Raw genomic sequence first — 17,317 nt, forward strand, 5'->3', positions numbered from 1 at the left:
CGGAAGTGGCTGTGTATAAACCTCAGTGAGTAATAGCCAAACTATGCACAATGTAAGGGAGAAGACAGTTTCCTGTCACAGGTCAGATGCAACAGCATGACTGAGCTATTCCAAGAGATGCAAGGTAGTTATAATGGCAGTTTCTCTCCAAAGCAATGAATGTAAAGTATGAACTGACCAAGGTCTTTTAAAGCGGCACAAAGAACCAGTAAGAAAACTTACTGCATTTTTCTTTCATCTTCAGTTTAAAGAGGATATCACTTTTTGCAATCATTTCAAAAGTAACAAAAGGGACATGAGGAGCAGAAACATGAAAGCAGTCTTCGTGGATAAAGCTGACATATTTCTCATTCATAATTTAAAAAAAAAATCTTAATACAGAAAGCAGAGTGTGTTCAGTGAAAGCTCTTCGTCTCTTCATGAGCCTGACTGCATCTGTTTCTACTCTGCTGTAAATATTGATTGTGTATGTATAGATCATTAAATGCTGTGTGGTGTGTTGGGGGATGGGGTGGGGGGCAGTCCAAATAAATTGGGTTTAAACCGGTTTAAACGCGATCGAAACGTGTTGAAAGGCTTAACACGGACTAAAATCTATTCCAGTGGGGTTTAAATGGGGTTAAAATACCCCCTAACACACTGGGCTGAGGTCGTTTGAACACACACACACACACTCATGCCTCCAGGGCTATTTGACTTCATGTCGGTCGGTGGGTTAAATAATCAGGTAAATGGGGAGACAGGGGTGGGGGTGGAAAAACAAAGAATCAATGAAATAAAATGAATAAAACAGCTCATACCACGACTGGAGATTGAAGTTAAACAAGCATTGAATAAAGCAGGTCTTACAGCGACATCTAAAGGAGAGTGGGCGAACTGCAAGGATTTTACCTCTAAAAGAATCAGACATTATTCACTGTGCACACCACAAACAGCCCGTGGTGTATACAGGTTAAATTATAGGGGTGTCAACCTGAATCCTAAAAAAGCCTGCATGTTCTTGCTCTCTCCCTGCAGCAGCGCGCCCCAGTCTCATGTTGATGTCCCCCTCAGGCTCATAGAAAAGCCCAATCAGGCCCTCATTGCAATCAGCTGTGCCAGGAGAGATCTAAAACATGCGGAGTCACCGGCTGCCCAGGGCTGGAGTTCGACCCGTCTGATCTCTAAGGTGAACACAGCATGAGCAGAAAATTGATTATGTTAACATTTGGTTATTATTTCATTCAATGTTTTATTGCATTCCAGCCACTGAGCTGGGTGGTGCGGAGTACTGAGAATAAAACTGGAAGACATCTGTTGCAGTTGTAGTAGTAGTGATCAGATTCATTTTTTTTTTAAACAAACTAAGGACTTTCCAAAGGATATGTGTGAATTAAAAAAATAACATTTTGTAATATTCTGTTATATCCAAGTTATTTATTCATTTAATTTTGTGCTGTTAGATTGATTACATGTTTTTCATATTAAAAAAATGTTGATTTTAATTGTGAGCTGCTGCTCACTTGGATTTGTTTTTAACTCTTTTCCATTTTGATGTAAATGTATTTTTTTACTCAATTATTTTGTACGTAAATCATTTGGTACTGCATGTTTTCTGTCCGAAACTGTTTGACTGGTTGATTTCAAAGGGAATGTGTATTTTAACAAAATCTGAGAGTAACTTTATTCACCACAAAAAATAGTTTTGCAATTAAAGAGAGACTGTGATACATTCATAAGTCCAACATTATTCATAAAACAGTGTTTGATCAATCAAAGGCTACACTGTTTCAAGTTCAGCTTACAAGTGCACAATGAAATTCTTACATAACAATTATAAAACTATCTACTGGGTAAACCGTGGTGCAAATTAAGGAATTTCTGTCCAAGTGAAACAGGAGAAATCAGAGGAGCATGGCTGCTGTGTCCATGGCTGTGAAGTTTTTAATTTGTCAGGTGGAATGCTCGAATGTGTCAACAGTCTGAAAGTGGGATGTAGCAAATGTAACAAATGTAATTATATATATATATATATATATATATATATATATATATATATATATATTTTTTTTTTTTTTTTTTTTTTTTTTTTTTTTGTCATTTTACAAATGCTTTGTATCTGTGAGGTTCCCTTCCGGTCGCACTGTCCGTGTTTTCCGGCAGGGGGCGCTCTCGGACCGTCTCCTCCCACATCATCAGTACTGAGCATCGTTATTTCTAAGGGCTTTTTTTTTTTTGCCATGCCCCCTCCTCCCCCCACCCTCGTGGGATACAGACCGCTATTCTCAGAGTCAGGAGCCACAGTCGGACAAGTGTGGCCTGATAAAAAGGAGCGTGAAAGCAGGGACGGGGACGCTCATTTCAAGGTGAAAGATTTGAATGGACTGCACGCACACTCGGGTGTGGGTTTGAGCCCCGGAAATCATCTTGCGGTGAGTAAAAACTACAATCAACTTTTTTTTTTCTTCTTGTTCTTCTTCTGACTGCGGTTCCACACATAACATGTAGGCTTGTGCAGAAAGCACGCTGCCGGAGCAGTGATTCATATCTGGGGGGTTCAGTCCGTTTTCTTTACCTTTCCTCTCAGCATCTCCTCTCACAGTGGACCTCTGCTCATGGCTCTGGATCATTAATAGAGGGGGTTTCTCAACTGTTGCACCGACGCCAGATCAGCTTGATCACATTTTCACACACATCGTGTTGGTGGTTGACCAGTTTCAGTCTCACTTTATTTTCTGCCACTATCAATTAATGTAATGTAACAAAGTTACTTTTATTATTATTTTTTCAAACGTCTTACTTTGAGGATCCATTCAATTAAGTGAATGTAATAAACTATTAGTTTTTTTCATCTTTTAATATACATGAATTTACATTCAAATGACCATCTGTGTCCGATTTGCAGGAAGTGAAGTTGAGATGTAAGTTATCCTGTGTGCACGGAGGCTGCATGAGGCAGACTGGCGTGAGAAGGAAAACAAGTTGCCCATTCAATACTGGTGACGGTTTGTAGAGCCTTTGCCAATCAGAGTGAACAGAGAGAGAAAAGAAAAAAAAACACTATCTTGGCAGCCTGGCAGTAGGAGACATTGGGCATCATATCCATTCAATAGAACAGGTTAAGGTAAGCCTTTGTTGTGCCCATCAGCCTGTCATCTTATGAACATAATCACAGGACTAATCCATGCTTCAGAGCAGCAACATGTTGAGTGCTTCAATGATCTGCCTCAGCCTTCTGCAGGAGCTTAGTGAAGAGCTGAGCAAGGCTGTGGAAGGAAATTCAGGCCGTCTGATACCAGCCTGGACACACCGGAGTAGCCGAATCTCCGGTGACAACCATGGCCGAAGTGGGATTTCATTTCATACTGACCACATTGCTGTCTGGTGCCTTGCTGGTGGGCGTTGTGGCACTGCTCTGCTTCTTCACCTGCCGACTGGCCGGCTCGATGCCTCTAGGTGGACCCGGCAGATTCTGATCTACCACTGGCGTGATGCGTCTGAGGCACGGTACAAGGAGGTGTAGTGCAACAGTGACTAATGCTGCTTCTTTCATTCATGTGAATCGTCTTCTGCTTTGTTGGCGCTCTGCTTTAGCACGGCCTGGTTGGTTCAGACTTGTCTGATTCACAATAAATCAGATGGTGCAGTTTCCAGGTCTGTTTTTATTGAACAGTTGACACGCTTATCTCAGCAAACTATTATGTGATTTTTATTGCAGCTATTAAAAAGGAGGAGTTTAAGTAGAGGATTATTAGAGGTCTTTGTGTGAAAAATGTACATCTAAGAACATAGTGGAAAATTGTGAAAAATGCAGTGGTGAAAACTGCACAGGTGGAAGATTTTTAATGGTAAAACGTTAGCATATGGAGGTTTTTTTACTCGGTGGTGGACGTGTCCAGTCAATCATTTGGTGTTAATCGGCTTTGTTATGGCTCTTAAACCTCTCAGTGCTCTGGAGCTCAATCCCATTAAAATGACCTTGACTGTAAGCACAAAGAAGAAAGGAGGAGGGTGTGGATAATTACAGATGAAAGTCTGACTGGCCTGGACCCATAAGGGCCCCTGTTGTGAGTACTTAAATTCACAGCGAGGCCTTGAGCTTAACTTCACCGAGCCCTTCTTTTGTTTCTCCTGCAGCGTGTTTGCAGGCTGATAGATCCACTTGAGACCAACGAACCAATTACATAACTTTCATTCACACGGCTTTTGATGACATTACATGGAGCGTTGGTATTCTTCCTGTGTTTTTTGCCTGTCTACAAAGTCTTTTTGTATCTGTTCCTGCAGTTAGGAAAGAACAATGAGATCAAAGTAATATCACTGCTCTTTCATATGAACATGTTTGTCACAAAATGAGGAAAAAAAAAAAAAAAGCACAGTTCTAACAGGAATCATTTGGGTGTAAACTACTTATTGTAACAACGATTGGACTGTCTGTTCTGAACACTTTGAAAAGAAAGTAGACTTAAAGCATTGCGTTCAACGGATTTCAATTTTTGCTCCTGATTGCTACACAGAGTCCTCTTGTGGAACTTTTGCAAAGAAAACCCAGCCATCCCACATGAGTAAGCGTCTGCAGAACTCAGGGGTGGAGGCCTTTTTCGCCCCAACAGCTGAGGTTAGTGGACTGTCAGGGGGAAAAAAAAAAAGAGGTAGGAGAGAGACAGAGAGGAAGAAACAAGCTAACTTCTAGTTCATTGGTTAGAAATCTGCAGGAAGGCACAGAAAGAAGGGACAAGGAGGAGAGACTACATTGCAGCACGTGCAGTGTTGACATGTGAATGAAAAGAAGTCTAAACCTGTAGCAACTTAACTCCAAAAATGGTCCAGCCCTTACTACAAGTTTCATCAAACAGGGAAGTTCTCAGCTTGATCTTAAAAGTACTGAATGTGCGGTACGCGCCTCCCTAACTCCCTTACGTGTTTCAGTTCTGCACTCCCTTCTACCATTACCGATTCCGTCTGTCTCCTCTTCACTGACCAGCTGTTCTTTTTACGCGGCGTGACTTCTCACTTCCCTCACTGAGCTCACCTTATTTCAGTCCACTAACTCGTCTTCTCACCTTCATGCTAGTCCCGATCAGAGGGGTCGCTCCTTAGTGGAGGTGAAACCAACCGATTACTAAAGCTCATCGTGTTTTGTGTGAAACGGAACATGAACTCCGTCAAACTGAGGCTCAAGGCCGTATTTTTTTAAACGGGGTGAACAAACTAACCTAATATGAGAATGATAAACAGAAAACATTCCACCCAAGGTCATTCCAAGGTCATCCCAGTTGAACTTGTGAGATCATGGAGCAGCTTCCTGCCCTGCTTTAGACAAACCTACCAACCATGTGCCAAGTGTGGCTTTTTTACAGTACAAATTACACCATGTGACTGACTTCCTGATATAAAATCGCTGGTCACTATTGAGTACACGCACTATTAGAGTAAGTGTTGAAATTAAGTATTCTTTTCGTGCAACTTTGAGTGCAACTAGTATTTCTTTTACTTCAATGTATTTCCCCAAAACAGTCTGACTTGTAACTGTTTATAATTTAGTTTGCAGTGCGTTCATAGGTCCCTCTCTATTTTTTATTTGTGTGCACAGGTTCAGTATATGATCCATTGTCAATCAACCATCTGCACTGGAGTTTGCAGGATTTGGGTTGTGCATTGCCAATGATATGATAATAATTTGTTATGATTTTCGAACAGCCTCAATGAACAGTGCTTTTTTTTAGGATTAGCACAGATATCTGCTTACTTAAATGCAAATTGCTATTATAAACCCTGACGTTCAGTGTGGAGCTGGACATTAATGATCAAGGTGATTTTACTGTTTTGCGTGCATGTTTACCCACTTGAAATTTTTCACACAGAAGTGTCATTACCTTGAAACAAGTGTGCTTTATGAAACTATGGCTCGGTAAATAATTATTAAACCCGTATGTCAGAGTATGCGTGCGTCAGTGACACACACGTAATTGCTTGGTGTGTGTCTTTATTCTCTCGCAGCTGTGATCGGACTGCAGACCGGCTCCCTCAGCTCCCCAAAGTGGCACGTTATGGCAGTCTAGAGTGACGCGTCAGCCACAACAGACGACAACATGAAGGTGACGGCCCTGCTCATCATTTGCTCCTGCGTGATCTCGGGAAACTCAGGAAAGCCACAATTCCCCGGTAAGTTAGCGTGTTGTTAGTCAGCTGCTGCAGCGCAAACGCAAACAAAAAGAATTAACTGTCCCCTAGGTTGCTCTCTGGGTGGAGATGCACCGGGACACAACACGGATATCCAAGGTTCTATACAGTTTATCAAGAAAGGTTTCCTCTTTGAATTTAACAATGAAAGTGTTTATTGCTGTGTTCAGACAATAACAGGATTTACTCTTATCAAAAAATGTTCGAGGAAGCGACTGGATTTTAACTTACGTTTCCAGAGTCAAAGGTCAAGATTGAACCCAATTTGGAAAAGATGCATGATGCTACGGGTATGGCTCGAGTATCAGCTGATTTTAATTAACATAGCCTATCTGTAATAGTCTAACAAAAATTCTTTATCCATAAATGTTGGCTTTGATTATTTGTTTACACCAAACTTAAGAGGAATTTTCAATCTTTTGCTTCTTTTGGGATCTTAATCAGGTCAACAGCACATTTTATCCTGTACCTGGTTTCCACTAGATAGTTACCAGGCAGAAAGCGCTGTACAAAATCGTGGTCACTTGATCTCAATATAAGCCCCAGAGGTCCAAAATCCCCCAGAGCTTGCAGGAAAAGTTTTAAAAGTACCCTGAAATTCTGAACCTTTCTCCTTTACTCCATTATTAAAAGGAAAAGGAGTGAATGATTATGTGCCTGACATTTCCATTATCTTTGAACTTCCACCTTTGAACGTCCCCGATGTTCACCATATTTAATTTCACATTTGAAAAAAAGGAATGTATGGCGTGAGGAACATTTAAAGGCCACTGCCTCCTCTTTGGGAGGTTTGACTTGTGGAACAGACATGATGGGATGCTTGCCTCCCTGAAGTGTACTTCCACTTGGTTCATTAAGCCTAGATGTTCGGTTGATCAATACATTTTTCCCCTTAACCTCCAAATTGTTCAGGTGAAATAAGAAGAATATGCAGTTTTCCAGTTTTGCATGTCAGTGTGTAGACTTGAAGTATGATTGTAGGAGTATGTAAAGTAAAATTTCTATTAGAAATCAGCTGAGTAAGTTGAACAATACTGACATATCAGCAAGAAATGCATGAATATTTGATGTAAATAATGTGAATGTGTTAAAGGTTAGGGCAAAATAGCATCATCATCTTTATTTCGTTGGTGGTTATTGGCTCACAGTGGAAAGTCAATCTCCTGTAGATGTACTGTCTGGATTGATCATGTGACCATAACCGGAAAGGCAGATTTTGTCATTTGTCATGAAGGGTTCCAAAACGCCATCATGTTAGTATTCTGAAGCATGTCGTGTAGGTTTCACACTCAAACTAATTGCACTTTCTCCATTATTCTGAATTTTCTCAAAATGCCAAATGTAACCAAACTTGTTGATTGTGATATGCAGAGCGGGAGAAAGATCCCCAGTTTTGGAATACACTGGCTCAGCAGACACTGAAGGAGGCGCTGATGCAGCAAAAGCTTAATCAAAACGTAGCCAAGAACCTCATCCTCTTCCTTGGAGATGGTAAGTCACAGCATCATTATCTTCTCATTTATTTGTGCAACAAAGTCGCAAACATTTGTCAAACGTCGGTAAATATATGTATGAAAACTGGTTATGCCATAGGAAATTATTCAGTTCTTTCAGATTTTTTTAGATCAGCGAGGTGAATGAATACCAGAAAACAAAGCAATCCTGTTGCTGTCAGTTCACTGGGCTTCTGTTTGCACGAGATCACCCATTGGTAGCACAAAAAACTTTTATCCTCCACTGGGCCTCCGGTGGCTCTCTCTTTTTTTCCTCTGTTTGCACTACAGGGGCTACATGGCATTCTTGTACACTGCTGCATTCACAGTCTTGTTAACATAGTTATGGGATAACGGGCAAAAACTAAAACAAAGAAAAAAATTTAAAAGCCAACAGGGAGAGATTATCTAACTGGAAAATCCATCTCCAGCCTTGACTTTATCCCAGGAATATTACAGGATTCTGTTAAAGTAATCAAAACCGAGATGACTGTAAACCGTTTCCTGTGGGAATCACAAAGCCTCGTGTTTCATCTTTGAAATGTGCAAAGCTTCAAACATGCAGAGAACTCCCCAACATTACAAGCAGAGATCAAACTTGACCTGGGTCAAAAACAATTTGTTTTCCCTTGTGAAGACGATGCCCACAAGCAGAATCTTTCTGTCAAGCTCCTTTTCAACACGGCCACGTTTAATTGGCTGTCTTTGACCACAAACATTCTCAACTGCTGGGAATGTTTTTTTTCTAAGATGTAATCTTATCAGCTCCCAAATGTCTGTACGGAACTGGTGAACACAGCTCTGTCTTTTACTTCTTTTAAAAGAGTTAAGTGTAGGGATTAGCAGTCGTGGTTTTCAACAGGAAAGAGCCAGATTGAATCCTAGCTCAAAACCTATTTGTGAGTAGATTTTTATAGATTTTTTTTTTCTTTCTTTCACTTGTAAAATGCATTTGATACATGTTTTGCCTGACAGCAGTCATCCTGTTCTAAAATGTCAATGAAAGCAAGAAGGCTTGATGTGTTCCAGAGTGCGCGCTGCGAAGGAATTGTGAAATTGTTGATTATATGATTTGTTCCTGCTGAGAATGAAAACTGATGGTGAAACTCAGATGCGATTGTGATGTTTAGGGATGGGCGTTCCCACGGTCACAGCCGCTCGAATCCTGAAGGGTCAGCTGAAAGGACAGAGCGGAGAGGAAACGCAGCTGGAGATGGACAAGTTCCCTTTCGTCTCTCTCGCCAAGGTCTCACTGCTTTACTGTATGGCACCGTGTATTGATCCCGCTGCAGACATTAGCGGCTTCCTGACAAGGTCTGTGACCGCGATCAAGGTCACATTCCCTGAGCGTTGTGTTACAGATTAGACAACAAATACTGACACAAATCAACAAATAGCTGGATTACTTCTTCTTGCTCTGGGCCATAGAGCTTTAAATTTCTGTATTGTGTGTATTTAAATAACCGTGAATGGTAGGAGTGTATATCTGTGGGAAGAACTTAGTTTTATATATGTAAAGCACTTTGTGTACCCAATAAGGACATAATTGTACAATTTTTAAATGGAGAATTGACAACAAAAAACAACAACATAGATTTGGAATATTATAATGCAAGTTGGCTTTTTTTTTTTTTTTTTTTAACCTCATCATAAGAATGATAGTAATTTTTTCCTTTGTTCTTGTTCTAAGAATAAATCCAGTCTAAGTACTACCTTCCCTGAATAAATTACAGAGAAGGCCCACGGGCAGAGTGATCACAACCAAACCTGACGGTCCGTCTTTTTGTCCTGGCAGACGTACAACACTAATGCACAGGTGCCAGACAGCGCCGGCACCGCCACGGCTTACCTCTGCGGGGTGAAGGCCAACGAGGGCACGGTGGGGGTGAGTGCAGCTGCCGTCCGCTCCCAGTGCAACACCACCGAGGGCAACGAGGTCACCTCCATTCTCAAATGGGCGAAGGACTCAGGTAAGGTCGCATTAAAAACACAAACAGCAAATATCTATCATGTCTTCTTTTTTAATGACATGGGTGTATATTAGTTATTTTTCAGTCGTTTGGTTGTAGAATTTCATGCATGTCCAATTTCTCCCTGCAGGCTACATTAAGTCAATGTGAAGTAAAGTTAGAAACTACATTTCGTCAAAGAAACACTTTGAAGTGCATTTTCTTTTTTATGCCATGTGCACCTTTGAACTAAAAGGCCCTCAGAGAAATTTGTAAATATAATTCAGTTGACCGGAAAAGTTCATTTGCGTGGAGATCACTTGCATGCAATTCTTTTTAATTCAGTGCCTTCTCTTTTCTGCCTTGTGCCATCTGCATTTCATTAAGATATTGTACTTTCCACTCGTTCATGGAGAATATCATAAGACACCTTTGCGTGTTTTTAATTCGATTATAAGTTCAATGACGTATGCTCAGAGCTGAGAAAGTAGACCGGCTCTGTTTTTCCTAAGTGTTTTCATCAAAAGCTTGAAATGTAGCAGTATTTGTTAGTCAGAACATGCTTTTCTTTCCTTTCAAGAACATGATTTTGCCCTTCAAGGGTGCAGATCATCACTGTGAACATATGTTGTGGGACTCAACACCTTTGGAAGAAAACACTGCAGATGGGAGACAGATTGGAGGACAAAACCAGCTGGGACGAGCAATGTTTTACTTTTTGTGGTTAGCAATTTACAGAAAGACCACGTCTGTGGTAGCACCGGTTCATCCATTCAGCCTCATGGCGGGGCATGTCAGTGTGAAACTTTAACTGTATCTCTTACTGAAATGTGACTTCCCTTGATTAAAAATGAAGCTTTGCGCATACTGCAGGCAAGTCGGTGGGAATCGTGACGACAACGCGAGTCAACCACGCGACACCCAGCGCCGCGTACGCCCACAGCGTGGACAGGGACTGGTACTCCGACGGCGAGATGCCGCCTGAAGCTCTGCAGGCCGGCTGCAAGGACATCGCCAGGCAGCTCATGGAAAACATTCCCAACATCGATGTGAGTCACAGGGCAGCAAACATTGATCCATTGCTGTAATTGCTGCTTTTTTTCTTATTTTAATAGTGCTGCCATCCTGTCTGAATATTGCAGCCGCTATTAGATTGAATCCCATGAAACTCGGCCCAGTATGTAGCTCCAGGACTAAAATCAATCAGTCAATCAGTCAATCCATCCATCCATCCATCCATCCATCCATCCATCCATCCATCCCTCCATCCCTGACATTAGCTCTCGATCACTCTGCAGCCATAGGACCGTGATTGACTATATTATATACAGTAATAAAGCTGAAAGATTCCCATTTAAATTTAGGCAAGAATTGAAATCATAGTCAGACTGACTTATAGGACATTTTTAGAGCTATATTTCCACTACGTTGCTCCTACTGCGATAAAATAACGGCCAAACATTTAGATGACCTCAAAAAAAATACACGTATATGTTAAAAACTAATGTTCAGCACCAGCAAGGTAAGGTTACATCCTAAACACAACAAAGTGATACCTCCGGTACTGACTGTTGTCATGTGTTTTCTGCCACCATTTGATTTTCTCTTTGCATGAAATTAGGAGGCATGTGTAACACCCTGGTAGAGCTGTGTTTCCTCATCCGTTTTTGTGTAATGACTAACAACACAGTTGTGTTGGACATATTTCTTCGTGCCAAGTAACTCAGACTGACAGGTTGCATTTTACAAAGTGCCGCTGCTTGTAAGCACAGCCTACTGCGGCTGTTATTTGTAAGTCACTCAACATATAAAGCAATGGCTTTGCTTTGAATATAAGTTGAAGTAATTATCTTTTATGTGTACCATTTAGGCTCCTAGGAATGATCAACAAAGTCCTGAGGAAATATGTGTCGCTTGGTTTACAAAAATGATTGCATTAATTTGATATTGTCCAGTTCTCTGTGCTCCACAGTGTCAAAAGTTTGTTGTTATTAGGGTTTCTGGTGTGTCGGGATTTGTGTTTTTATTTGCAGATAAATGAACACTGAGACATAGAATGGCTGCGGTGAGGTTGTAATTGTGTTTTTGTGTGTAATTGTGACTCCATGGTGGGATTTGCAGGTGATTATGGGTGGAGGAAGGAAGTACATGTACCCCAAAAATCAGTCAGATGTGGAGTACCCCAACATCCCGAAGCATAGCGGCACTCGGAAGGATGGGAGGAACCTGGTAGAGGAATGGATCGCCAAAAAGAAGGATAAGGTAATCCTTCATTTTCCCATCCAGTCTTTATCTACCAAATTGCGTTTTCATATATTAGTAAAGTTAAAAGTGGCTACTACCTAACAAGTCTCACCGTGCTGCACACTTGTCTGTTTTTGTAGAAAGGCCATTATGTTTGGAACAAGAAGCAGGTCTTGTCCCTGAACCCCAACAACGTGGATTACTTGCTGGGTAAGTGTCGCTGTCGGTATGAGACCGGCCATTGAAGTGTAAATGAGGGTCCATATGTGTTTGCATACGCTGCAGGCTTGTTTTAATGTTTAATATTTTGCCTGTACCATCTATTATTGAAGGCCTCTTTGAACCCGGAGATCTGACTTACGAGTTGGAGCGAAACAGTGAGACTGACCCTTCGCTGACCGAGATGGTGGAGGTGGCCATCAAGATCCTGAGGAAGAACAGCAATGGATTTTATCTGCTCGTAGAGGGTGAGGGTTTAACTCTGTGTTTTAGAACTGCAAAGCTGTTTTTTGCTCTGTGGCCTTTTCATAGAGATGTATCCAACTGATGAATTTCATTCAGCAAGACCTTGAGAGCCACAACTAAAGACGGGAAACAAAACAAATCATTCCATATATGCCTGCATACCAAACAAGTGTTGCTGTGTTTTTGGCGTTGGGCTGAAAAATGTAACTGAGGTCAATACTGTTTGTAAATATAAATGGTTTTTATTGACTAAATGTTAAAAATTAGGAGAGATTTTATGAGACTTTGATTTTGGACAGTGACAGGATAGATGCTGCTTCTTCAAATGGAAACATTTAATTTTGCTTGTAGCACTTTGAAAATTGAAAATAATCGTAAAGTGCTTAATGAATAAATTTCTTATTACGTTAATGCTCAGGGAAAGACTGTTTTGACATTCGGCTTGGATTGATATTATCTTTTTGAATGAAACAATTCTTTATCTACCTTGATCATATTTTCATGAAGTTTATTTGATTACATTTTAGATAAGAGATGAAATATTCAGTGAGTCCTTCCCTAAGTTCTCATAAATTGCCCATCAAGGAAGTTCAAATGAAATGAGGAGACACTGGTATCTTTTTTATTGTGTAAGTGGTATTATATTTACCAAGTTTATCATCTACATAGAATATAGGAGAAAAAGACTGAATAGTGTGGAACATGAGTGCAGTATTTTATCAGTTCAGATCCACTGGTAGAACAAATTTACAGAACGCCACTGCAGCTCCTTTATTCCTGTGGCAATAAGAATCTAACTCCTCTTTGTGAATAGTGTTTTTTTGTGTTTTTCTGTTTAATTCTTCTATTCTTACACCTGTCATTAAGTTTAACCCTGTTTATACTAACATGATGAATTATTCAACTTTACTGATTTTTTTTTTTTTTTTTACTTCTGCTCTGCTTATTCTGTTTTGTTTTCTTTATGGAGCTATGTTACAAGAGAAGAAATTATTTCTATTCTATTCCATATTACATTTGCTTGATTTTATTATCCGCGGTGGTTATTTAATGTATTTTTGAATGATTATTTCTCATAATAGTAGTACTTGCAGTTTTACTATGATGCATTTGAAGTAGTGATAACAATCCAGTAGTTGTTCCCTTTTTCCTCATGGGAAATACAGGTTCACCTTAGGCTGCACCACTCTTTGTCGCTGCCCTCCTCCAAAAACACACAAAATAGGATACATTTCTTCCAAGACCAAGGAAAAACCACAAGAAGCCACACGTCAAAAGAACCTTCTCTACATTCAGGAGCTGTGCTCAGCTTGGCGAGCTTCACTGCCAGCCATCATCTCCCCCTCCCATCACTTCCTGTTCCTTCTTATGGCCTCTTGGCTCCGCCTCCTGATTCTCACTGGCCTGTCAGTGCAGAGCAGACAGGACAGGTGAAACATCTGAAAGAAAATTGCAGACTCGTAATTGACAAACCTCTCATTCAGGCATCAGGAATAAAACATTTGTTCAGATAAATTAAACAAATTATGACAAAAGATCAAAGAAATTGCAGTTCTAGTCTAGATCACACAAGACTAGAGACCAGAAGTACAACAGCTGTAGATCTTTTCCACAACATGCCATGTCTTGGTGACTTGTCCTTCCAGTTAACTGGAAATCTGTTTAAAACCTGTGATTCTGTTTTTACACTGATTATCTGTTCAGGTCAATCAGTGCATGCAGACCAGTGGTTCACAACTTTATGTCTTCGGCGTTCCCACAGAATGTCTTTAAGAATGTCTGTGAACACCCTCTCTGATTTCCAGAAACAATAAACTCAAGACAACCACTGACCAATATTTACATGAGGATGTAAAAACAAAAAGATTCCCATGCTGTATAACTCACAGCCTCGCTGCAAACAAAGATTCGGGCCCCGTCGTCTCTGGCAGTCCCTCCATTGACCACCGATCTGGACAGTCTTGTTTGGCAGTCGTGTGTTCAGAGTGTGTTCTATGAGCAAGTCCTCTTTAGCTGACATTTTTAACTCGACCGTTGCACTTTCTGTGAGCAAAAAAATTTCACTAATTTTCTGGGGGAAACTCGACATCAGCCTTGACATTGAAAGAGTTAACTGAAAAAGTTCACCTCTTTTCCAGGTGGACGAATCGACCACGGGCATCATGAGGGCAAGGCCAAGCAGGCTCTGCACGAAGCTGTGGAGATGGACCGGGCCATCGGCCGCGCTCATCTCCTGACCAGCATCCACGATACGCTGACCGTCGTCACCGCAGACCACTCCCACATGTTCAACTTTGGAGGCTACACGCACAGAGGAAATACAATATTTGGTATGCAATAATGAACATGTAACGGACGCACTGCACACTTTGTCCCTGTGGAGGTTCATGACTTGCTGTGATTTGATTGAAATGTCTCAATCCTCAGGTCTGGCTCCCATGCTGAGCGACGTCGACCAGAAGCCCTTCACCTCTATCTTGTACGGGAATGGACCAGGTTACAAGCTCGTCAACGGAGCGAGAGAAAACGTCTCTACTATTGACTTCGGTGAGTATGATATTCCAATGCCCATGTATGTAATGGAAGGTAAGAAAAAGGCGCCCACTCTGTGTAATTTGGCGTTTCCTATTTTCTCAAAAGGTGTAAACAAAAAATATGCTGGGGGAAAAAAAAATACATGTCTGATTGCCATGGGTGGATTTTTTTCCCCGTTGAGAAATCATGACAGGGTTTACAGGGAAATGAAGCATCATAAAAGCAGAATAAATTCCTGTTAGTTTTGGGTTTCTTCGTCTGAGATTTCCCTCTGTGCGTGTTTGGTCTGTTTAGAAGTCTGAGCTGTGTTTGGTTCATCTTAATTCAAACCACACCGGTTTGATTGGAGGCAGACTGAGACAAACCTTTCAAACTGACTTGGTCTGTTTGATTGTCGCATTCTGTTTTCTATAAAGAGAGCAGCCTGCTGTGTGTTGTGCAGATGTGCTTTTATCTGAAACACCATTTCAGGAAATTGTGATGATTCATTTGTAAATTTATGTTTTAGGTTAACCTCATGCAAGACTAGTCAACTAAGGCAAACAATAATATAAAAGAAAATAAACAGCTTCTTGTGAGAGACAGTGCTTTGCTTGTACTTCACGTCCATTGGTTTAAGAATTTCCCTCTGAAATCAATAAAACATTTCTTTTCCATTGCCTCGCGTGACCTTCATGGTACTTCGCCAACTAAATGTTTATCAGCGTTTAGATCTTTATTCTGGGAGAAGGGGCCTGACCCCGACCTGACCAGACCAGCGCTGAATGCTGATAACCGTCTTCAGGATGGATTTACCACTTTACAAATGGGACTGGAAAATAAAAACTCTCACTTCTTCTCTGCTTCCTTTTCATTTCAGAGGAGAACAATTACCAGGCCCAGGCGGCGGTCCCTCTGAGCATGGAGACCCACGGGGGAGAGGATGTGGCCGTGTTTGCCAAAGGACCTCTGGCGCACCTGCTGCACGGGGTCCACGAGCAGAACTACATCCCCCACGTCATGGCGTACGCAGCCTGCATCGGCCAGAACAGGGAACACTGCATCGCACACGACGGAACGGCCGCGTTGAAGCCCGCCCTGTCCAGCATCGCAGCACTTCTCACAGTCACTCGGTTTCTGTGCTGACCTTCCTCACACACACCTGCTGGTTATAACCACTTTTTTTAACCACTCTTACATTTCAAGATTTTGATTCGTTATGATTTTTTTTTTTTTTTTTTTTTTTTTTTTTTTTTGTTACATCCTCTTTACACAGTTTCTATCATGGGACCACTGTTAGACACATTTTTGTTGTAATGATTAATTGATGAAATCATTAGTTTATTTGCTTTTGTCAGTTTATCCAAGTCTGTTCTAGATAAAGTCATCGACTGATGCACCGAGGTGATAAAGGTTTTTTTAGTAGAGATCACCATAAAATAAAAAAAAACATCTGAAATTGTGATTTGTTTAATAGTTTATTCCAAAAGGCTTTTGTGGCAATTTGACCTTGTTAACTGTGAACCGTTCTGGTTTCAATTGACTGAATTTGCAAATGTTGTCAAATGTGCAGTTATCAACATCTACCTCACAAGCTTTCAAACGATCACTCACATAATTATTATGGCCAGAGGAGAAACTGTCAAGAATGAACTGTATGGTGAAGAAAAAAAAGCACACAACTGAATGTGTAAAATGACGAATCACTCGAATATTTTTTAGATTTCTACTCATCCAATTTGTGCACCACAGAAAAAAAAAATCCACCTACTATCATTCTGTCCAGTAACAAGCTATAAGCTGTCGTCAGTAATAAATGAATGTTTTCTGAAAATCTTGTGATTTTTGTTTTTTTGCGAAGTTTTCTTTCCATCAAATCTCATTTTGATTCCTCCAAACATTTTTGTCTTCATGCTCAACAACAGAAAAAAATCAAATCAGCTTTTTGGGGTTGGAGGTCCACGTGTGTGTGTGTGTGTGTGTGTGTGTTGTACTTTTCCACCTCTTCCTGAAGCCAGTGTGGAATGTGAAAGGACTGGAGCCACTCATTCCTTGGGATCATGTGGCCGCTGGAACAACAGAGAACTCATCTGGCTGAAGCACGAAAAGCGAGATTTTAGCGTCAGCGGTTATGAAATTAAGTCCTCATGTTGTCACTTCTGCTTTCCCTGAATCGGCACTCATAACAGCTTCTTGACGTCCTTTTTGGGAGGGAGGGGGGGGCGGCGTTGCGCTTTTATGCAAACTTTCACATTGTGTTTTACATTTTAGGAATAATCCGATTTGTGAAACGGTGAAACAAAAGGGACAAAGGGGGTAGGTGTGGGAGTTTTTGAAATTGAGTGTGATTTCAGGCCTCTCAGAGGAGACTGGAAGAAGAAATGAATCAATTCATGAAACCACTGGAAGGTTGGCGCAAAGGGGGCCAGGATTTTGAACAAAGCTGTGAATTTGTAAATACTTCAATAGGTGCTCTTTTTGGTAAATAAA

The 17,317-nt window shown here is 41.0% G+C and overlaps 1 protein-coding gene across 1 annotated transcript; it reads left to right on the plus strand.

Moving 5' to 3' along the window:
- Nucleotides 1-2,237: 2,237 nt before the first annotated feature.
- Nucleotides 2,238-16,565, plus strand: alpl (alkaline phosphatase, biomineralization associated). The gene is made up of 12 exons (XM_030091251.1): nucleotides 2,238-2,411; nucleotides 5,980-6,144; nucleotides 7,534-7,653; nucleotides 8,786-8,901; nucleotides 9,451-9,625; nucleotides 10,478-10,653; nucleotides 11,726-11,866; nucleotides 11,989-12,058; nucleotides 12,181-12,315; nucleotides 14,452-14,643; nucleotides 14,741-14,860; nucleotides 15,708-16,565. The coding sequence occupies exons 2-12, from the start codon at nucleotides 6,072-6,074 to the stop codon at nucleotides 15,971-15,973; spliced, it is 1,584 nt and encodes a 527-aa protein (XP_029947111.1). The 5' UTR covers nucleotides 2,238-2,411; nucleotides 5,980-6,071; the 3' UTR covers nucleotides 15,974-16,565.
- The last annotated feature ends 752 nt before the right edge of the window (nucleotides 16,566-17,317 follow it).

Source organism: Salarias fasciatus, chromosome 5 (genome assembly GCF_902148845.1).
Source record: "Salarias fasciatus chromosome 5, fSalaFa1.1, whole genome shotgun sequence".
Lineage (NCBI taxonomy): Eukaryota > Metazoa > Chordata > Actinopteri > Blenniiformes > Blenniidae > Salarias > Salarias fasciatus.